This window comes from Lycorma delicatula, chromosome 1 (assembly GCF_047948215.1).
Source record: "Lycorma delicatula isolate Av1 chromosome 1, ASM4794821v1, whole genome shotgun sequence".
Classification (NCBI taxonomy): domain Eukaryota; kingdom Metazoa; phylum Arthropoda; class Insecta; order Hemiptera; family Fulgoridae; genus Lycorma; species Lycorma delicatula.
The window spans coordinates 61,514,192-61,538,297 of record NC_134455.1 but is presented as its reverse complement, the minus strand read 5'-3'; the positions used below and the strand labels follow the sequence as shown (position 1 = coordinate 61,538,297).

The window sequence follows — 24,106 nt, the reverse complement described above, 5'->3', positions numbered from 1 at the left end:
CACAGAAAACACACGGGTAAAGAAAGAGTAGTAGCAGTGAAGAAATTGCCAACAAAAACTGCATATAGAGAAAAAGATAGTTTAAAGGCTGAAGAAATATACAGAGGAACTTTATCAAACAGAAAGTAAAATGAACTCATAGATCGGGATAAAGAGCACCAACCCTACACAAGGAATAAAAAACAAAAAGAAAGGAAAAGTTGGGAATAAGTGAGGTGCCAATGGATGTGATAAAAATATTTAACAAAGAATTACAAGAGATTATGAAGACATAAGATGTTATCTACAGATGCGGAGTATGGCCAGAAAAACCACAACAAATACAACCAATCATAATAAATACAAATGCAGCACCTGTAGTTTGGTATGACCGATTTATTATTAATAAATAAAATAATAGTACAGTTTATTAGTAAAATAACAGGGCAATTAGTTTAATGTGCATTCAGCAAAGTTTCTTCTGGAATTCCTAAACAGAAGTTAATAAAAAAAAACAAGAAGAACACGATAGACCAAATAGTTAAAGAAGAACAATATGGTTTGTGGAAGGAAAGAGACACAAGGGATGTGGGCTAGTTAAGAATAACTGTTGAGCGATAGAAAAAGGTAAAACAATAAGATGTTTATGTTTTGTAGACACAGAGAATAAGATAGTGTTAAATTAGATAAACTAACATAAATATTAAAAAGCCATAGAAATATTTAATATTTATCCATAGCCTATTTAAATAGATGTAGGAATAAGTTGACTGGAGAGAAGTCAATTAAACAATTCTTAACAGAAAACAGCACATGAAAATAAAGGTACATCTAAGAGTGGTTTGACCTTGGAAAAAAGGAACAGTACAGCTTACCTCTAACCTTACTTAATATTGAAAACATCATCAAAAATGCTCAAGAAAAAAATAAAGATCTACAAAGGAAGAAGGAAAAAAATTGTACAAAGTTCAATGATCTTTTTAAACAGGAAGCAGGGTACATTTAATAGAGGATTACAACTTAAAAGATATTAAGTCATGTCAGTCTAGGTGTCATATAACTAACAATAAGGTGACAGTCACTTCTTTTGATTTAATATGTTCTTTAAGAAGGTATGATCATCTGAAAAATATTGCTTCATCAGTATAGCAATTTTACTCATAATTACTTCAATTTTCAAACTAATACTCCCTTAATTATTCCAAAAGTGATAAATGTTGGGAAATAAATTAAGTTTTAAAAATGAAAAATATTAGGTACATATTTCCCTTGATAAGATCAAGTTTTGGTGATTTTTTTATACTACTAACACATTTTTCTGAATTACAAGTGAAATTTTTAAACCCCACCTAATTTTTTAAATAAATGGGGCTTTTTTATATGTTAAGAATATGGAAAGGCTTTTTATAGGTTTGAAAAGCAAGATACTAAAAAATACAACTTCACGGATTTCAACTTTTAAAAACCATTCAGTACTTTCTGATTTAAGATAAAACAGGACTATATACAATATGTGTATTATGAAATACATAACAAGAAATCCTACAAAAGGCATCTGATGAAATAATTAAAAAATTAAATGGTTATCAAATATAGTAAAAATTGTTCTGTGAAGCTTTTTGATGAATGTAAAGACCTAGTTAATCCACAGTTTGTGAATTAAGTTCACTAATCCAGTTTAACTGCTTTTGAATTCCCATGTCCAAGAATCTTAGGTCACTAGGTTCATTAATGGCAATGAATTAATGTCATGAAATGTGACCAGTCACATCAGTAATCAAATTATATTAGTTTTGCACTAGTAAGTATAAATTGCAAAAATATTTGTGATAATGTGTTTCATCAGCTCATTAAATTTTATATCATTTTGATTTAGCATTAAGCTTTATTTCATGAGTTCTATAGGAAAAACATAGGTAATACAAAACTAATAGTAATAATAAATAAAACAAATAAAGTCACTAAATACTTACATTAAGTTCAGCCTTTCAGGCAGCATGGAAAAATCAAACGAAATATCATAAAATAGTTGTTACATTCGTTAACAAAATAATTATTATTTAAATTTACAAACAAAAATAGTCAACTTAGATTCTGCTCTTATACTGTTAATGAATTACAAGTCTAGCCTTTCGTACAAACAAACAATGTAATTAAATATAATTTTGAATTCAACTGAGGTTTTTTTTTAAGAAGCTTCCTCATTCATGAGCTCAGCTAAAATTGAATTTTGTAACACCTGAGATTCTGGTTTTGGTTCAGTTTTAAGTTAACATAAAGAATAAATAATAATGTCTAGCAAAGTGTAAGCCTACTAGAAAAAATTAGTTACTTTGAAACAAATGTGTTCAGAAAACCTTTTCAGAATAACCATGTATAGTACCATTACACATTACAGTCACATTATGGTGTTTGTTCTGTAATATCTAATTGCAATTCTGTAATTGCATCATCACAATTGACTGTGATGATGCAAGTGACAATTAAATTTACTACATTAGGCCTACATTTGCAAAAAATGAGTTCTCTTTTCTACTACAAAAGTTATATATTCTTCAATTACAGTTTTCTCATTTTTGGTACATGGGAAACAATTTTTCCCAAAATAAAAATGGCAATTAAGGGGACAAGTTCAAGAATATCTCAACAGAAGACTCTTGACCTTCAGTAAATGGCAAGAACATTTGGAACACACATTTATATAGTTGAATATAACTAAGAAATCATAAAACAGAAGATAAACTTCACTATCCCCTAGAACTGTATGCATGTTAGCTCCTAGTTTAAACTTGTAACTCAATGCCACATAACAGACAGGGTCATGGTGCACTGTCAGTTGGCAGTAATAGCGAGCAAAAATTGGTGCATCTGTTTGAGTCGTCAGATATTTATGAGTGAGCCTAGTGTGCTCTTATCCAATAAGCCTATGTGTGCCCTATTCGAAAATGGCAGATAATAATCTCCTCCTGACAGTTATTTCTGGATGAGGAGCTCCATGGTGAAACAGTGTTTTTAATTGGGTGAAGTTTATTGTTCATGGTAGCTGATCTAAACAAGTCAAATGTGTTCGCCACATCAGTTAGTGTAGTAATGAGGCCACTGTTGGTTTTCTAGCCAAATTGGCGGTGAGATTGTCCTAATCCACACATGGCCCATATCTTCCTACAAACAACTGATAATGGAGTTGTCCAAGAAATGGTATATACATAGTTCAGCCATCATTTCCAATTAGCACACCAAAACACTCGACAGCATATAGCTCTCACATTGCGGTAGGCACTGAGCATTTCTGTCGCAGGCCTACAATTTAAATTACACAATGACCACCTCTACACTCATCGTTCCACCAAGAACAGGCCATCTAGGTTTTCCAGATATTAGGGAATATATTAACTTGCACTATCAAGTTATCAGGTGTGCAAACATGGAAAGTTGGTAGATCGCATCACCACTTTCATTGTACTGGCTAAACGAATCTTTGTACCCGATCCAGTCCGTCTTCCCAACCACCCATCTTCATAGCCAACTCTGAGGCAAATTACTACCACCAACCTGTGATAACTGATCTGTGATCGATTCCAAAAAGGTTTTTTTGAAACGCATCAGTGAAGACATGGACATAGAGATGAACACAACAGATCGATACACAAAGATGTACCTGATGAAGATGATACAAACGTAAACGATCTGTCATTCAACAAGTTCTTCCTTAGTTGATCAACTATCCTTCCCAGAGAAGAACATGATGATGAGCCCCATGAATGGTGGTGAGCGTTGAAATCACCAATTATAAGGCAGGGTACAGGAATCTGGGAAATCAGACTGAACAGATCATCCTCACTGATATTAGAATTAGGAGGCAGGTATAAGTTGCAGATATTAATTTAAATGGCACCATTATCTTCACTGAAACTGCAGGGATGTCTGTGCACAGTGATAACCAAATGGCTAACACTACTTCCTTTAGAAACACACCCACAGATTCTCATCCTCTGCCCAGTTTGATAGCTGCATCTCTCACAAATGTATTTGCAAAAGGACACAACATCCTGGGGACAAAGGCGAATCTCCTGCAGACTCAGTATTAAAGGATTTTCTTCCTTCAGTAGAATTTCAATATCCTCATGGCAAGAATGGAGACCACAAACATTCCACTTTATAGCCATAGTAAGAACTGTTATATGTAAAAAATCTGGGTGCAAATTACTTGTCAAAAACTATCAGTTTTTCTTTTTAGTGCCTAAGGAAGTGCCATGTTTCTTCAGGCACGTCATCTGCCATCATATTCTCAATGGTATCATGAAATGGTGGTGGAAATTTGGAAGGCCAGAAGGCCGGAGATACCACACCAGGCAACAATGTTTTTTTGTAGATCTCTTCAATGAGATCTTAGTACCTTGCTGCATTGTTGGTGGAGTGGGAGTTTTATTTGATTGTATGCCAACTGAAATGGTATTCAATAAACTACTGTTGGTCTTTTTAGATGGTAGGAGCGGAAAAGGTTAAAATGAATGAGGGTATTGACACATCAACACCAATCTCCTTCCTCATAATCCTTTGCACAGATGTGACAGCCTGTAGTGATAGCTCTTCTATCTCTGCTAGTTCAATACTGGCTAAATCACGGCAAAAAATCACTCCCTTGCTGAAATTCAGCGTATTATGGAGTTTACTACCACTGCATCTTTTCCTAAATTCTTAAGATCTAAGAGCTTTCTGCATTGGTCTTCATTAAATACTTCAGTAGTGCATTTCTTCTAAGCTTCTTAACAGATTTCAGAGACCCACAGGCACAGTACTTGTGGGTCTCATGCACTTATATTTATTAGGAAAAGAGAAACCTTTGCAAAGGAGTTTCCATCCTCAGTGGATGTTTACTACAAGTAACTTAACACTAGTTAATTTACCATACATCTTTGGCTGACTATGTTGGTAGAAGTCTCTTCAGACTCCCTGGTTTGTTGGTGTTTTTTGGGTTGACCAACAACTACCAAAAGATTTTTGTTAGGGACTGTCATAGTTCCCACAAGTACCAGCGATATAACGGACCACTCTAGCAGAGCGCGCACATACTGGAGCTAGAACTATAGACAACTGGGTTCGCCCAGGTGCCCAGAGGACGTCGTTTGAAACTAACTATGTAGAGCCATCCACCCATTGGCACAATAGTTTCCACTTTGGATTACAGTTGTGTTTCATAAGGCGTAGCAACACCACCAAAAGTAAATGAAAGAAGAAATAGTGTAGAATGTTGTTGCACATCATTAACCAAATTATCTCCAAATCTATGTGCTAAGTCTAAATCTGTCATAATCCCAAATAACATACAATATACAGCAGAATAAACAGATTATAGTTATGAAGCAGTTATCAAAGGGACTGGATCAACAGATGATCCAGCATGAGCTTTCCATGCATCAACCTGACACACCTCTAATTAAAACAAAACCTTTTCAGCAATATAATATCTTCCTGCATACTGTACTAATGAGAAATAATTGTCATTAAAGGGATCTTTATCCCTTAAGAAATGACAATGTTAATTGGTACTGAATGCAGTTCTAATAGAGGCTGTTAGCATTTTAATAGCTATTTTTAATTTATTTTATTTTAATGGCTTATAACAATCGAAGTTAATTCAATTTAAAATTTACTTTTTAAGTACTTACTGTAAGTAAGAAAGTTTTAAAAAATTGAAATAGTAATTAAAATTTAAAATAAATTGAAACAAATGAGATCTTTAATCCAGAAAATCAGTATCAAATAGATTGAGGAAATAGAAAAATAATCAAATATTTTTCTATATTTCTTCTCTTAACATTCTAAAGAACAATCATACTAATATAAATCTGGATATTTGTTTGTTTGTTATTCAACCATGGAAAAACCAATTCTGATCAAACTTTTTTTTTTATTCTTTATTTTTTCAAAAAAATTAAGAAATCATGTAATTTTGAAAAATCTATCAGTTTGGTGAAACGTGTAAATTTCTTCATTTATCGAATACTACCACAATTAATTCTGCTGAATTTTCTTTTTTTTTGTTTTTATTTATAGAGAAACATACAAGCTAATAATCTTGCAAGTTGAGCTTCAAGCAACATCCCGATCTGCAGACTGAAGAAAAACAAATGAGTATCGAAGGGCTCAAGTTACACGTCAAGTACACATGCAAAGCATACAGGTAGCTGCTAGTGAATCATAAGATTGATGTCAAACAAGTATTAAGAGCCTTTTGAAAGTTTTACAAGACTTAAAGCCTAGTTAGAACACACATTTAAAGCAAAATTCATAATTATCAAGTATAATCAGTCAAAATCATACAGTATAAAAGGAAACAATGTGTTCCTTTCATTATGAATGAGTACAAGATTCATATCAGGTCACAAAATTTCGCATATTTTTAAGAAAACTTTAAACTTTTGATTGGGACAGTCTGAAGTAACAAAAATAAAGTATATTTTTTTACATTATAAACACTCATAAAATAGCTTTTTCATTAAGCATATATTATTCAATTTTTTTTTATTTAATTTTTTGTTCACTACTTTTTCAGTATATAAGGATGATGACCGATTAACAATTGAAATGGCAATATAGTTTTATATTTTAAGTAAATTATTTAATATTATTTTTAAAGTTGAGTGTTTTCTTTCTTTCCAGTTTATTTCAACAACTGTTTGGCAAACCTGTTTGTATTTCTTTTCATAGCTGGAGAAATAATGGTAACTTATAATATAAAAATGTTCTCAAATAGTCAATTTTTCATTCCTATTTGTCCAATACTAATTTCTCTTTTCATTTTCCACATCTGTAACATTACTTTTTCTTCACAGTAGTTATCTAAAACTCACCTTCTGTTGTAAAAATGCATTTTTAATTATAAGGGTGAGCTAATAATCAACCATAATTCAGTTATAATTATCTATTTCAATTATAATTTTTCAGTGATGTTTCTTTCCAAGAGGGCTGGATTTCAGTTCAATAACCATTAGACAAAAAAAGGGGCTGTTCTTTTGTAGAATTGAAAAAGAATGTGGCCATGATTAATATACCAGAAACAAAAATGGAGCTGACCTAAGCACTAAAAACCTGCACAAACATGAAGAGGATGCCTACTGAATGAATGGCAAAACTAACTGTACAGAGAAAATAAAACATTACCAATGATGACTCATAAAATTATATAGTCACATAACCTAATTTAGCTAATGAATATATTAGTTAGGATGACAAACCACAAAAAAACTGCAGTCTAGTATATTTCAGAACGTGATATTCCACTGTTGGAAGTGTGAAATATAACATTGTGGAAGTGTGGAAGAAAACAGGAAATATTTTTAAAAATTTTCTCAAAAAGTTTTATATGGACAGTAAAACAATTTTTAGTTTTGTACTGCCTTTTTTTTTTGTCTAGGGCAAGAAATATAATTTAACTGAAGTTAACTCAAAGTATAATCGACCATTTATAAACCATCTTTCTCTATAGAAGCTAACATGAATGATTAAATAAATTACCTGTAGTTCAGCAGTGGTAAATTGAGTTACAGGCTGTGTCTGTTGTGCTGTGCGAGAATATGGTGGTGGAGGCATCTCTTGTGTTGGCTGCATTATAGCTGGCTGATATCCACCAGGAGGATTAGATGCCCCTCTCACCTGCTTAAAAAAAAAAGTATGTTAAGTTGTATTAGGTAGTACATTGGATAAATTAAGTTATATACACATCTATAGTATTATTTAATAAGAATAAACACACATGAATGCTAATGCTATATTTTACTATTTAGATAACAGAACAGCTTTTTTTTCTTTCTTGGCTTTAATTGAGAGCATATCACACTTTCAGAGGAATTCTTTATAGAAACTAAACATTAAAACACCGTGTTTTTTTCTCATATACAAATTACTTTCAAATAACTACCTCTTTGATAATAAACTGTCAATTTTATTTAGAATGAGATATATTGGATAAATTCTCACCAGCAGTAATGTTAAAACTTAAGCAAAATAAAAAACATCTGTTGAAAATATTTATCAATGATTCATTAATAACACTTAAATCAAGAGATAAACAACTTAATTATTATAAACAAGCATTAGACACAACCCAATACTAGAAATATATAAAAGGGTTACTACTTGCATTTAATTCAACATAGTTTTTAAAGTAGTAGTAATAGTGTATAGTTTTTGCAATGGATTGAGCACAGTAAATGTACAATTCTAAACACGCTACTAGTACCTGTTTCTTATCTGGTTTAATAATCAATATGTATAATAACATCATCAGCAACTTGGTTACAGCAGTTCTTGCTATACTACAAATCTTTCATAACAAACTGACAATTATATACAGTTCTCAACGCCTACTTTCACAATCTTTAACAGATATTTTCTGTGATGTTTCGAAGGAGAAACTGTATAAAATTATTATCAATTAATTACTATACCAATGACCATTTAAAATGTTTTAAATAGTTTAAAATAAAATAATCCAATATAATATTAATTAATGAAAATGTATAATCAATTCTTTAACACAAAAAAGTAGCCATAAAGCACATACTCTATAAGCCATAATAAACAAAAGGGAAAAAAATCAAAATTATGGACTTGCCAAAGAAATCTCACTGTAATGAAAAAGAACAAATGAAAGATCAGGCAACAGATGAAAATGCCACAGAAATATACTTCAGGAATTACATTTCAATACCAAAAGTATCATCATTTCAAGAGCCACCTGCCTTTCAGAACAGCAAACAACCAAAAATAATTCACTAAGCTTTCATCAAAGCTCAACAGAATTAAGTGTACACGATTAAGCTTCACTCTTAACTGGGATTAATAATCATTTATGACTTTTAAATGCACAATTTTCAGCTCACTTTAATGCTTATTATTATTCATTTAAATCTCTAAAAGTTTTATGTAGTGCTATACAGAGAATTCTTGTTAATATAATAATTTAATACTGAGAACTATGTGAAGGATGATACTGAACACTGCGCCGTGGATGACACCTCATGCCATGTTTACCACCAAACATTTTTATTATATATTGCTGTTTTTGAGCTTGGATAATTAAATTGGGTTAATTATGTTGTTCGTACCTCAGGAAACTTTCATCAGTGGTACTGTTAAACAGATGTGGTTATTTCACTCTGGCAGTTTTTACATACTTTTCCAAAGTGCTCATTTCATCCTCATGGTTTCAGTATTTCTTGAGAAAGTTTATCTTTGTTTGTTTTCTATAAAAAAATAATATTTTCTTGTGATATTTTGAAATACAAAAGGGCGAATATACTGCTAAATTTTAATTTTTGTAGTAATAACAGAGTTAACATTGAAATTTTGTTTATTTGCCCATACATGACCATATGCAACATCAATATTCACTCAAAAGACAGAAAGTGCTTTAAATATTTATGTCTTAAGTAATACATCACAAATATTCCACAAATAATATTTTTATTTTGCATCTTTTGAAAATAACTTAAGTCTTTCTTTGATAACATTTATTGTGACAATTACAACCCTGAAATTATCATTAAACATTCTAATTGAAAATTTTAAATTAGAATTGTTTATACAGCATATGATAACTAAATTTTTTATTAGCACAGTTAAAAGTCTATTACTGAGGGGATAGAATAATTTTTTAAGTATGTATATGACAAGAAATTGTAAATAGGGTTGGTATGTGGATGTATAGACTTTGTACAAATCTTATGCACAACTGCGTGTGGTATGAGGATAAATCAAATATAAATGGGATTTTATTTTTTTAAAAAACTTATTTAGCAAAATAAAAAGCAAATATAATCTGTTTTTCTACATAGTTTCCTGCTCTAGAAATACATTTTTCCCAGCAAGAAGGAAGGTTTTTTATCACAGCATTATAGAATGAAGCAAAATCCCTCCACGCCCTTGTCATCTTCATATTGTTGCTCTCCTAGAGCTTCTTCAACCCCTTCCCACTACAGAGTTGGGATGTAGAGAGGATGATCAAGTTGAGTCCAGTGCATTTCTTCTAGTTTTGAGACTGTTAGAGCTGCAGTATGGGGCCTGGCATTGTCGTGGAGGAGGATGGCCTCTCGAATCGGTTGGTCTCTTCTTTTGCAGTGATATGCAGCTCACACCTTGTTCAACTGCTAGCAGAAGTAAAAAGCATTGATTGATTGTCCATCGCTCATGCAAAAAATCAATGAGCAAAATGCCTTGCCAGTTGAAAAAATCTTGCCAGCTGACAGTAGACTATTGGCTTTCACTGGGGCTGCCTCCCCATTACTCCGCCACTTCATACTGACTTGTTTCAACTGGGGAGTGTGGTGGTGGACCCATGTTTCATCGCAGCTGATGATCCAACTTAAAAACCTTCTTTCGCAAACCTTGCTGTAAGCCTTTGACAGACCTCCAAATGTCTCAACTTCTAATCTGCAGTCAAAAGGCGAGGGACCCATCTGGCACACACTTTATGGAACTGTAGGTCGTGTGTGATGATTGCTTGACAACTCCCATAACTTATTCTGACCTGTCTCGATCGTCTTTAAGAATGTCTCAAAACGTGCGAATGTTTTCATCTCTAATGCTGGTCTGAAGACGGAGATCGTGTTCCTGATTTTTCACTTGTTCTTATCCTTCCTTCAACTCTTTATGCCAGACAAACACATGAATTCTTGACAATGTTTGGTCCTTGAACTGAGCAGTCAATTTCCAGAAAATTTCCATTGCTTGAAATCCTTCATGAGCAAAAAAGTCTATAATTATGCGTTGCACAGTAGAGGAGCGCACCTGTTGCTCCGACATCGTGAGCATTACTGACGAATTGGTTGGGAGTGTGGACTGGCCGGCTCTCCCCACTCCTAATAACCCCATCCAAACATACTAGAAGCATGGGTCCAGTCCTACCAACCATAGATACTCAGGAACAAAAATCCTGTTTGTATTTGATTTACCCTTTTATTTTATGTAATACTTCCAGCTTGTCATTTCAAAAAGTAAAAAAAAATAATATTATTTATCTTTTTACTTAAATTTAAAAGTAAGTTAGAAAATCAACATAATACATACTGAACAAAGCATTGGATTGGGTTACAAATCTTTAACATTTGTACATGCATTTTTGCTAATTGTCAATGAGCATACACAGAAACCAAAAAGAAGGCTTAATGGTTCGGTAGCTTTTTCATTTTTTTAGATTTCCCTTTGTAGGTGTAATAATAAAAAGTAAATTTTGTCTATGTGCTTATGAGTGTGCAATCACATACATATGCACGTACAAGCCATACTGTCTGAACAAATAGACTACATTTTATTAATTTTTTTAAAAACGAAAATATGAACATTTTATTTTTGTGTAGCTAAACTATTGCTTTGTACATTAAATTGCTTGGTACCAACTGGTACGGCTTTCTACACTTGTATTTGAGCAGGTATTTAGTGGTTTCATGTTGGCTTTTGAAATCTTTATCGGCTGCTTAAACTGTTATAAACATCTTACAATATCATTATATTGCTGAAGCCATGCCTTCAGTTTCTTTTGTATTTATCAGTAGCTCATTTGTACTGATGTAACTCTTGTTGCTTTTCATATAAATTTTTATAAAAATAATTAATTAATTTAATAAAAGAAAATGGAAATATAATTTTATTCAATTTAATTTTAACTAACCATAAATCAGCAGTTTGATATAATCAGTATTAAATAAATTTTTATTTTTATTAAAAAAATCTAACGTTAATTTTTCTTTTTTGGAGAGGATAATGTTTTTTAATTAATTGTTTCGATACACAATTAAAAAAACTTTTCATCTAATTGAAATAGAAAACCATCAAGTTGAAGGAGTTTTTAGTATGGTTACATTTCTAGTTCCACATGAGATCCAACCTGTTTCTAAATTGGGAGTATTTTAGTAAGTTTCTTTTTAACATCCCAATATTCAGGTCTTGCATGAGAAGACTGATTTGTAATGTACAGGCAAGTTTGCGCTTTCAATACAAATCAACTGATAATGAATGACAAAATACAACTTAACTTCATTTATTTCAGCAGCCAATTAAGATTTATGTATCTACTGATAAAAAAAGCTTGTGTAGATAAATCTCTGATGCTGTGAAGAGGTAGGTTAATATATAAAGGGAAAATATCATAGGTATGGAACAAAACATATGCTCATGGAATCTACAGGTATTATGAATTGTAATGCTGGAGCTTCCAATTAGAAGTTAGTAAAAGCTGTCATACACAAAGCGTTGCCCTTAAACTAATGGAAAGAATACTAGAAAATGGACATTCAATGTTTATGAACAACTAAGAAAACAACAGCGTGAATCTAATTCACCATCTTTAGGAGAGGAAGATTTACATCCCAGGAATGGTTTGGAGTGACCAGAAAGAAAATCAATCTTCTGATATGACCGCTAAGTAATGTGAAAATAAGATTTCCTCATTTTTCTCTGAAGGCAACAACCCACCACTTTCAAATGGCAAGAATATTCTGATGATTAGTTCTAAATTCATAACTGGCATGCCTGAAACCACAAATCATAATGAACTACAAAGTCTAAAACATTGTGATGTTCAATGAAAGAATCTGTGGAATTGACTGTACTGATGATATTATGGTTTAATATATAAGAAAATATAATATAATATATGTGAAAATAAGATTTCCTCATTTTTCTCTTAAGGCAACAACCCACCACTTTCAAATGGCAAGAATATTCTGATGATTAGTTCTAAATTCATAACTGGCATGCCTGAAACCACAAATCATAATGAACTACAAAGTCTAAAACATTGTGATGTTCAATGAAAGAATCTGTGGAATTGACTGTACTGATGATATTATGGTTTAATATATTATCGATTTATAAAATTAAATTAATGTAAAAATAAAAATTTTCCTTTGTAATGTATTTTTATAAATTTATAAAATTATGATTTTAATTTTTCGTTATTAAGTTAGTAAATGAAAATAAGTCAAACAAAATACCTAAATTGTGACATGATGTGGAGGAGTTGAACTGTGATAAAAAAAGGTAATTCACCGTGATATGAGTCATATAAATTTTTTATAGAACTATGACTTGGGCACAGCTAATAGATGTGTTACATCTATTAGCTGTGCCCAAGTTCCCTATTAGCTGTGTCATAGTTCTATAAAAAATTTATATGATCCATATCACGGTGAATTAACTTTTTTTTATCACAGTTCAACTCCTCCACATCATGTCACAATCTAGGTATTTTGTTTGACTTATTTTCATTTATTTACTAACTTACTGCACACTTTAATCACGTTAATGTATTAATTTTTAAAATGAAAAATCTATATGCTGTCCTAGGAACTGAAAATTGAACCCAGTGTCCCTTGCACTTGTCCAATATAATTTGTTGTCAAACAGAATTGTGAAACATCTGACAGCAAACAAGACACAAAAAGAAAATATCATCCACAAATTATAAAAGCTTGCCCACATATTCCATGTTAGCCATAGCTGTAGAAAAAAAGTCAATACCCATAAAACCATTGAGGGACATAATACCTGAAAGCTGCATCCTAAAATATTGAAAATATGCAAAGCTGCAATTATGGCATTTTCACCAACAGCAAATTTACTACAAGGCTCAGCACAAGACCATTCATACCTTTTCCCAACAACTCCAATACAAACTCTTAGAGCAGACGGCAGCAAGATATCAACAAGCACAGGAAACAAAATTTTTACATGAAAAAAATCACAAACATAATAGCTTATCTTTGTAAACAAAGAATGACAGAAAAGTGAACTTCCAAAGTTATCTAATATTTTAATATAATTATTAACACCATGACCTTATGCAGAAAATAATAAGTTTTTTTAATATTAACAATAAATGTAAATAAATAGAATACCTTTCGTGCTGGATAAATGTTATGTAGACAGGATCACTTTATTTTCATGTTTTAATAATATGTTAAATCTATAAATTTCAATATTTGGTTTTCCTAACTACCTCTTTTTTTTCCTCTACTCCTCTAGGTCGGTCCACATTGATGAATATAACTCCACCCGGAGGAGTGTCTGGTTACTCTAATGAGCCGTCCCATCTACCAGCTGTATATTCGGCATGGTAGGTCGGCTTGCCGGTCAGCTATTTGGAGGAGTCTTTATTGTGTCCTTTCTTGATGCCATGTCCAGATATATCTGCCCAAAACACAGCTCCAGGTCTTTTCTCTTTTTTTCTGTGCCTACCATCCCCTGGAGTCCCCAGAGGATCATTGGCACTGGCACACCTGGGCATGCCAGCCCTCACTTCTGCGGCTGTCCTCCCATCCCTATACTAATCGCCCTGGCACCGCTCCTCTTGATCTTTACTCCTGATTACCTCCATGTCATATATGTTGATTCTCCTACAATGTTCCTCACTTTGTAACATATAGTTCAAAAGAGTATCTGGTGTGCACTGTACCCTCCCTATTCCGTAGTATGTCCCACTTTCAGCATTTGAAGACTGTATGTTCAACAGAATCCTCTCCTCATCTTCGCAAAACATACATGACAGTGACGCATGTCTGCCTATTTTGTGCAGGTAATCTTGAAAATTACCATGCCCTGTTAATATCTGCACTTCCTAACTACTCTTTATCTAACTGCCTGGACTGTACAATTAATTAAGTACATTGATAAAGTACATTAAGTACTGAAGTGGATAAAGAAATATAATTTATAAATTAATAAACTAAATTAAATTTTAATGAAACTCTGATAATACATTTGTACACATTATCATGTACTCTTAACAAATGTTTTAGAATCTATTACATACAGCAGCAGTAGGTCGTTGTGATGATTGGTCAGCAAATGGATTATAATCTTCTAAGCCACGTTGTACATTTGTTGTCTGTTTAGTTACCTGCTGAACTGCTGGATCCTAAAAAATAAAATATTCAATATCAGCATTAAAAAAATAAGGATTAATTTTATAAAAAGAAAATTAGCAGTCATTCAATTTTAAAAATATTGAGTATCTGGAAAAACAAACTGGTACTTACATATTAGCCCATCGACCAATAAATTACAAACTTTTGTGTTATTGTTATTATCACCTGATGTAATCATTACATTACCATTTTTATAACCATTTATAAATATAATTTAACCAAAAACCTATGCTTGCTAACCTTGACAAATTATTAATACAATAATGTTTTCAATATTTAAATAATAAATTCAATAATTATTGCAATTATTTATTATTTAAACAGTCAAATCATTATTGTTAATTAGTCGAGGTTAGCGAGCGAAGAAAGTGTAGGTTAAGTTTGGTTAATTTACATCTATAATTATAAGCAATGATGCTTATATTTTATTATATAAAATATGTTACTAATCCCATAACTTTGAAATATTTTCAAAGTTATGGGATCATTATGGTTATGGTCAACAGGCTAATACGTAACTACCAACAAACTTTATACAAATTAGCTCTATAAGGATCACCATAGATTTCCCCTAATGATCCTAATAATTTTATAAATTAAGGAATTTCTGTAGCTTTATTACAAATCCATATCCTTATCTATTGCAGTAAGGATTAATCCCCCCCATTAACAACCATTAAAAATGTATTTTGGAGTTTGTAATAAGTTAATAGAGTTGATCATTAATAAGTTGAGTTATCATTTAAGGGTAAAATTCCATGTTGGTAATTTAGAAAATAATTTTTACAGTTGTAATACACAGATTATGATTATTTCAAATAGTTTAAGAAGTAATAACATGTAATTTTATAGTTATTTTTGTTGAACTTAAATTTAAAAAAGTACTGTCACAAGTGGTTTTTTTGGGTGGGCGGATTTTAATTTCTTTTCACCAAAATTCATTATTTTTTCAGCTTGTCAATTTATGTAATTAAATGTTACCATTGCCACTAAAGATGTTTGAGTTTTTTAAAAAGGTTCCCCTCGAGAATGGTATACAAGCCTGCAAACAGAAATATGATGGGACTGATAGCTGTTGAATAATAAATGTGGTAACTTTTCAAATCATCACTCTGTATATGCTTCAGCAAAGTTGCCAAAGTCATTAGTATGCTTCCCATTTGTAATTTTCATTGTGATTAGTTAAGAACATTAATTGTCAATTTTTAAGAACATTAGAGTAGCTATTTGTAATTTTCATTGTGATTAAAATTAATTGTCAAGAGTAGCAGTTCCCAAATTTTTTTTTATGTACCACTCATGTGAATTGCTGATCACTACCACTGAACTATTAAATAGTATGTAATATTTCTTTAATATAGTGAGTTATGTTTGAAGAGTTAGAGGATGGTAAAGCATTAAAAAATTGCCATCTTTTTTGAAAGTATCTATTATGTATAGAATAATTTATTACAGTTTTTTTTTTACAAAAACATTATAAATTTACTTACGTTACTGATTATTCTTGATTACTAAAAATTCAGATAGAAGGATAGTGTGTACGCTTATGCTTGGAACAAATGAAGAGGCATCAGATTTCATTGAACTTAATTTTAAACATAAATTTAGGTCAAGATACAGTTTATTTTGATATTTTTTTTTTACTGTTACTATAACAGAAAGTCCAGTTTCACAAAAATATGTGGTAGAAAATAGAATTAAAAATAGCAATGCTTTTTTTGACAGCATTCAAATCAAAAGTAAAAATATATTTCTATATTTATATATATAAAAATATGAAATATATAAATTTAATTTTTCATATCAATCGAGTCAAATTCATTTTTAACCTTTAGCCAGAATTTATTTAATTTCACTTTCAATTTACAGTTCCATTAACTTGATTCATTTCCTTTTAACTTAACTTTAGAATCAAGTGAAGGGTAAAGTTAATGCATTATAAAATACTTTTGTATTACAATGTATAAAAAATATTGAAAACTGCTGACTCACTGTATTTATAATAATAAATAGTCGTAATAATAATTTTGTGTAATAATCCGAGATTTTTGTATTTTTAAAAATTTTATTGTTTTTTTTTGTATTGTGTGTCTGTGCACACAAACTTGAAAAGCTTTACATACCAATGTTTGAGAACCGCTGGTCTAGATATTGTATAAACGGGTGAAATTTTTCATGTGGTTAACTTGAAAGAACATATTTTCTGATCATCCTAACTGTGCATTGAACACAGTTAGTTTTTACATGGGTTTTATGTTTCTCTGGCATTGAAAAAACAAAACAGTAAACACAGTATTATAACATATTAAAACACAAAAAAACAATAATAAGGAACCTACTTCTTTGCTGGCAATGTTTGAAAAACTGATTACCTTTTTATTACAGGTTATAATTTTCTGCCAATTCCTGAGATTTTAGTTTCCACGGTAAATTTTTGCAAACTGTTTTCTTTCTTATTGTATTTAATTAGTGGCAAAAAGTATTTATTGTATTTATTTCATAATCACGTTTTATTTAAATTGTTGTGTTTTTTAGGTGAAATTGGCATTTGGTCTGTTATTGTTCTACCATTTGGCTTAAAAATGACTTACAATCTGGAAGAAAGGACTTAAATAATTTTTACATATGGAGAACAAAATAAACATGGTAGAAAAACTGCCCAAGCATTTAATGAACGGTATCCAAATAAAAATGTTTCACACTCTTGCACTGTAAATTTTTAAAACAATTTCAAGAAACAGAATCTGTCATGAACAAGAGATGCGCAGGGCAAATAAATTTTAGACAAATTAACTTTGGTTGAAATCTTGAGAAATGTAGTAGCAAATATTCAAATAGTAGCTCAATTTGTAAAATATTCTGTGAAACTGGGGTTTCTTATATGGTTCTGTTTTCACTACATTAAAATTGAATAAATTTTTTCCATCTAAATTCAACTGCATCAAGAACTGAATGAGGATATTGCTGACAGAAGGATTGAATTCTGTGAATAAATGATTCAATAGATGCCAATCCAATGTTTACAAAAAATATTTGTTTTTCTGATGAATTCACCTTCTTTCTAAATACCTTTATTAATAAGCATAATTGCTGATACTGGAGTGATGTAAATACTCATGTTTTCAATGTTGGAAACACGCAACATCCAGAAAAAACTGATGGACCAGAATTTACGGTGATAACATAATTGGTCCCATATTTATAGATGCGAATTTGACAGGTGTAAAATATTCGCAGTTGCTGGATGAAGTTTATTGTTATAGTTCAACAATGGTTGGACTGAATGTTTCCTGGGCATTGGATAGGTAAAAGAGGAAAAGTTGAGTGGCCAACAAGATCTGCTGATCTTATACCACTGAACGCTTTTTTGGGGATCATTTAAAATCAATTATTTATAAATAAATTCGTGCTAACATACAAGATTTGAAAATGGTGTAACTAAAGAAACTTTAATAAAAGTAAGATGTGAATTTCAACAAAGACTTTATTATTGTTTACAGGAAAATGGGAATCATTTTGAACAAATGATTTAAAAATGGATACTTTCATTTTACTGAGGTAAAAAAAATGTGTTTCATTTATTATTTCTTGAACTCTTATTGTTAAAATCCTTCAAAATAAAATTTACTAATGAATGATTTAAGCTTTATTTTTTGATTAACAATTATTCATTTATGAATTAGTTTTTATTTAATTATTTAATCAATAAGATTAATACATTTTTCAACATGTTACCAGCTAAGTAGGTGGGGTATTGCATTTTAATTCAACAAATGATCAGTGCATCACTATTTTTGATTTTGATTATATTTGGTATATAACTACCCACCTTGTAATGGCCAAAAAATATTTTTTTAATATTTTAAAACATTTTTTTTCTTGAGCCAACAAGTAACCACAGCCATTTTCGTCACTTTTTCCATGAGCTGTAGCACTCTTATTTTACATCATACAGAGGATCAAACAGGGCTACTTGGAAAGATAAAGATGGAACTTCATCTTAGTGTACTCAAAATTCATTTTGTTACATAACCATATCGTGTAATGTTTACTGAAATTACATTTACAAATTGTTGTTTTTTTCAAATTTTGGGCCCAAAGTAAATAATGAAGGGCTTAGAGTAACAAATCTGTTTTTTACGTTTTAATTCTTAGGTACTAGCAGTACTTACAAAAAAAAAAAATTGGACTGTTAGACAATGTACTTCATTAAAAAAAATGGTACTTTGAAGGCTTGCTTTAACCACAGTCCTTTTTACAGTTCCACCAATACAATCACGAGGTCCTTTTCAATGGTATCAGGCAAAAAAAATGCCATTCAGCTGCAACTTTAGAATCGTCTGATGGTAGCACAAATTTATGAAATTTTTTTTGTTTTTATACTGAGCTGAGGAGCCATCAAAAAAATTGTTTAACTTATTTACAACCTACTTTTGAAAGCAGGAGAATACTGTATTGTGCTTCAGGTACTCTCTTATCACAAAGTAGCTCTGGCATTGTAATTTTCCTACTTTTTAAAATATATGAGAAATGGATGTACTGTGACATAAGTTCTTGACCAGTGATGTCTTGACTTCATCCTGTAACACAAAGGAAAGTTTTGAGAGAAGTCTCCCATTACAGTACATTCACCCTACAAGAATTTTTCCTTTTGTTGTTGAGGAAATTAGCTTGTTTCTTTCCAACAAAATGATGCCTTTTTAGATTATTTAAATTCTTAGTAAGTTTATCTAAGTGCAATTGAAATGGAAGAATTTAAGTAGTTAGTTCACAATGGTCAACAGAAACCACCTGTTTGAAGATAATTTCAGAATCAAAATCATCCCAGCTCTCTTGTAGTAATATGAGCTCTTCATTAGTGCCTGGACATTTTTCACACTATGACAGCACATACATTTCATTTTTTATATCTCATACCATGGTTAAAAGGAGAATTTTATAATCAAATTTAATTTTTAGAGCCGATAACATGAGTTTTACATTTTGGTGAGTGACACACATGCACGCACAGAGTGAGTACCCGACCCACCAGCCAGAACACAAAACTTAGGTCTTAAATCAACAAATTTTGAAAAACCAATTTTTAAATTATGTTTCTCTTTGAAGGCTGTGTACAATTATTTTAAGTTATCTAGGATAAGTTTTTTTTTATATTAATTTTCTTCCAGTCAGCTTCTCTTACAGAGATGCAATCCTTCTTGCCTGGCATCAATTCACTGTGATCATCATGGGTTTCCTTTTTGCCAATTTGTAGAAAAATTCCATTTGTTTTACGTAACTGTTTAGATTGACAGGCTAAATACTGACTAACACTTAACTCATTTTGAATTTTTTAAATGCTCCAGCTGCTTGGTAATAAACTTAAATATTAATTTTTTTCTTGGGTTAATCTATCTGTTTTCATTTTATCCTTTATTTTAATGATTAATTCTTCATATTGCCAACCTAAATCAACATAATTTTGTGGTACTAAACTGGATTCTTCTGTAGAAATATTAAAATCAAAGGAATCGTTTAATTTGTCGGTAACTGACTCGGCTATTTTTATAAATTTATTTCTTAAAATTGGTTCCTTTGCGCTGCTCTATAATTTTTGAACCTTAACTGGAGAAATGCCAAGTGCTGAATAAGCTTTAATCATAAACTTGACTAAAACCATTGAGGCTCAAATATATCTTGACATTCCAGTTCGATTTTTCATCATCTTGTGGTTTTTGTATTTTGTTTAAGCATTCTGTATACAGTCCTCTGCCTAAAATTAATTTTAAATCTGGACTGCTTGTTGAAACTGTAAAAGATACTCTTCAAAGAGATTTCTTAATCGGTTTGGTGTGACAGCTACTAACTAAATGGGTCAGAGAATCTTTTCCCATTAATATGAAAATATTTATCTAAATATTCGGTTTTATGAAAAGTACAGATATTTTTTTCCAGTACATCCATTTCTTAAAAATATCAATGTTATTTGCTGTTCAGTAAACTCTAAAATACCATGCAACACTGAAGAACTATTCTAAGTCAATTTGCAGCATACTGTTTCAGCGTGAATGTCAACTGAGCACTTCATAATCCATTTTTATAAAATGCAAGGGTTCTTACAATAACAATACAGTTAGTATAAATTATAAAACTACCAACTGCACTTCACTTTGTCTTATCACAGTTTCTCTACAGCTAAAATAAATATTTCTTTTAATTAATAAAATTAAAAATAAAAGATATCGCATAAAAGAAAAGTTCACTGCTAATAAAATTACTTTATAAACAAGTGTACATTACCTAACCACAGTATTAACATTAGCAACAATACAACATATCACATTAAAATCAAAACAGTAACTAAGCCTTCTACAACGTTTACCTTCAGGATTACGCAAACATTCATGTCCTTGTACGCCTATTCATTTTCATGTTTAAAGATGAGTTTATGTGTATGAGTCATGCTTAAAGTATCAAACTATCTACAATATAAGTTATCTCATTATAGACATATAAAAATATTTTGTATAGTAGGCCTACATTATTACTCAATCCTTTGAATAACAAAATACATTTTATATGGTTTTAAAGTATTGGATAAAGTAGGATAAAAAGTACTTACAACTGTAAACAATTCAGATTTTTGCCACCTGTCCCACATGTCTCAAAAATGAGACATTTTCAAAATCGTATGATTTGGTGGCTATTTTTTTTAATGGACATTGTAACAGTCCAATTTTTTTTTATAAATACTAGTAGTACCCAAGAGTTAAAAAGTAACAGTCCATTTTTTTTTATAAGTACTACTAGCACCTAAGAGTTAAGAGGTAAAGAACAGGCTTGTTACCCTAAGCCCTTCATTATTTATTCTGGGCCCAAAATTTGAATAAACAACAGTTTGTAAGCATAACTTCAGTAAATATTAGAAGATTTGGTTATGTAACAAAATTAATTTTGAGTACACTAAGATGAAGTTCCATCTTTACTCTTTCCAAAAAGGCCTTTTTGACCTCTGCATGTTGTAAAATAAGAATGCTACAGCTCATGGAAAAAGTGATGAAAATGGCTATTTTTACCTGTTGGTAAGTTAGAAAATAGTCTATTTCTCAAGAAATTTTTTTTTTGAAATATAAAAAAAATATTTTTTGGCCACAAGGTGGGTAGTTATCATATACCAAATACCACCATACCACCAAAATCAAAAATTGTGATGCAATACAATTTTTGAATGTTTGTAGAATTAAAACGGAATACCCGAGGTACCTTATTGGTTTTTCGTATGTTTAGCTGATGTTATAATGCTGAGTTTACTGATATGTTTTTTTCAATACCGGAAAAACCTAAAATCCATATTTTTAAGAACAGATAATTTCAGACCTAATGCTATGGGTCAGTAACACTGTATCCCAACATAATCCAAAAAAAAACCTCACTTTTAATCATAACTTCAATACCAGTGAACCAATTTTTATCTTATTTGTACTAAATTACTTGCCATTCATAATGTCTTCCAATGAGGTATCACAAGCTGCATTGTCTCATTTAAAAAAAAAAATTTATTTTCAACCCTTGAAAATAAAGAGAACATTTAAAGGATGAAATTCGGTGTTGTTAATAAAAAATGTAATTTTCACAGTTTTCATCCACAGATTATGATTATTTCAAATGGTTTAAGAAGTAATATACATAATTTTATAGTTATTTTTGTTGAACTGAAATTTAAAAAAGTACAACCCCAAATGGTTTTCTCACCTACTGAGCGAAGGGGTGGGTGAATTTTAATTTCTTTTCACCAAAATTCATTATTTTTTTCAGGTTTGTCAATTAACGTAATTAAATGTTACCATTGCCATTTAAGATTTTTGAGTTGGAGTAGGTGTAATGGAGAAGGTGGGTTCCACCCCTTTGAAAATAATTTTAAAAAAGGTTCCCCCCTGAGAATGGTGTACATGCCTGCAAACAAAAATAAGATGGGAGTGATAGCTGTTGAATAATAATTGTGGTTACTTTTCAAATGATTACCTGGTATTATATATGCATGAGTGCATCATGAGCATTTGTCATTAATTATACAAGTCTCTATTACAAGAAAGGATTAAAATGTAATATTTTCACTTGCTACAATTAATGGAGAAATCTATTATTTAGTTTATTTCAGTCTTCTTGATTTTAATTTCCCCATACATCAAGCAATGCTGTAAACAATTTGCATAAAATATAGTGAAAAGTTCCTGATACACTACACGATAAATAAAATGTAACCAATTAGATAATAATACAAGTAACAAGATAATTCCACTAATTTTGTTTAATTTTTATGATTACGTTGTAATACACAACTCACTTAATACTAATAAAAAATGAATCTATCTTTTGTTCCATCAAAACAAACTACAACATAAATACTGAAAAGCATGGCGTCATTGACAGGAAATAAATTGAATTTTCAAGTACATAAAACAAAAATAAAGGGAAGTTCCAAAGAAGACAGTAAAAATCAGAAGAATACACCAAAAATTTAAAAGCGGGCACAATAAAGTTACCAATAATTGATGTAAGAAAAAAATCATTAAAATTTTAGGAAAACAGTTTTCATTTACTAAACAAATCTCCTAACATTAAATGTAGATTTAAGAATTAGAAAGTTATCCTTTAAAACATATTTTAGCACAAACCACATTTCAGCACAACATGGAGATGAAATACTAAAGAGAAATGTTTTTGAGATAAGGTTGCAGCAAAACGATAAAAATTAAGATAGTGATAAAAATTAGATACTAATTTTATGGGCCACATCTTAAAGTATCCCTGCATTAATTAAATAATTTAGTACTAGAAGAATAAAGAATAAAACCTTTCTTTATATTAAACATTCATTTTTCAATTTTCCATTTGTCAGTTGTGATGTACCAAAAGTTATTTTACCCATAACTTAATGTTTTACTTTATCTTAGATAACATAGCTCATAGAATCAACTGAATAACTAACTATTGACAGTAATTTTTTTTTTACACATATATATATTATATGTTTATATGTATTATGTTTTTAACAAACAACTCAGAAAAACTACACAATAAGCAATTTATAGTTTTAATCCACTAGATTAAATAACTTTTTTCAAAAAATATGATAATCTACAGAATTATTTCAACCACGTATTATGAGAAATGATACAACAGATTGCTAAGTTTATTTTGAAAGACATTATCTGAGCAAT

The 24,106-nt window shown here is 30.6% G+C and overlaps 1 protein-coding gene across 9 annotated transcripts in view; it reads right to left on the bottom strand.

Moving 5' to 3' along the window:
• Scamp (secretory carrier membrane protein) overlaps positions 1-24,106 on the bottom strand; it is a 131,970-nt gene that overhangs the window by 99,091 nt on the left and 8,773 nt on the right. For 4 of the 9 annotated variants that reach the window (XM_075355384.1, XM_075355417.1, XM_075355425.1 and 1 more), the window contains exons 2-4: positions 19,338-19,486; positions 14,792-14,896; positions 7,498-7,638 (exon numbers count right to left, since the gene is read on the bottom strand). In XM_075355384.1, coding sequence (XP_075211499.1) covers positions 7,498-7,638; positions 14,792-14,896; positions 19,338-19,454 — 363 coding nt within the window. In that variant the 5' untranslated portion in view covers positions 19,455-19,486. The remainder of the gene's footprint in view (positions 1-7,497; positions 7,639-14,791; positions 14,897-19,337; positions 19,487-24,106) is intronic. The other 5 variants (XM_075355451.1, XM_075355400.1, XM_075355442.1 and 2 more) reach the window with 3 other exon arrangements.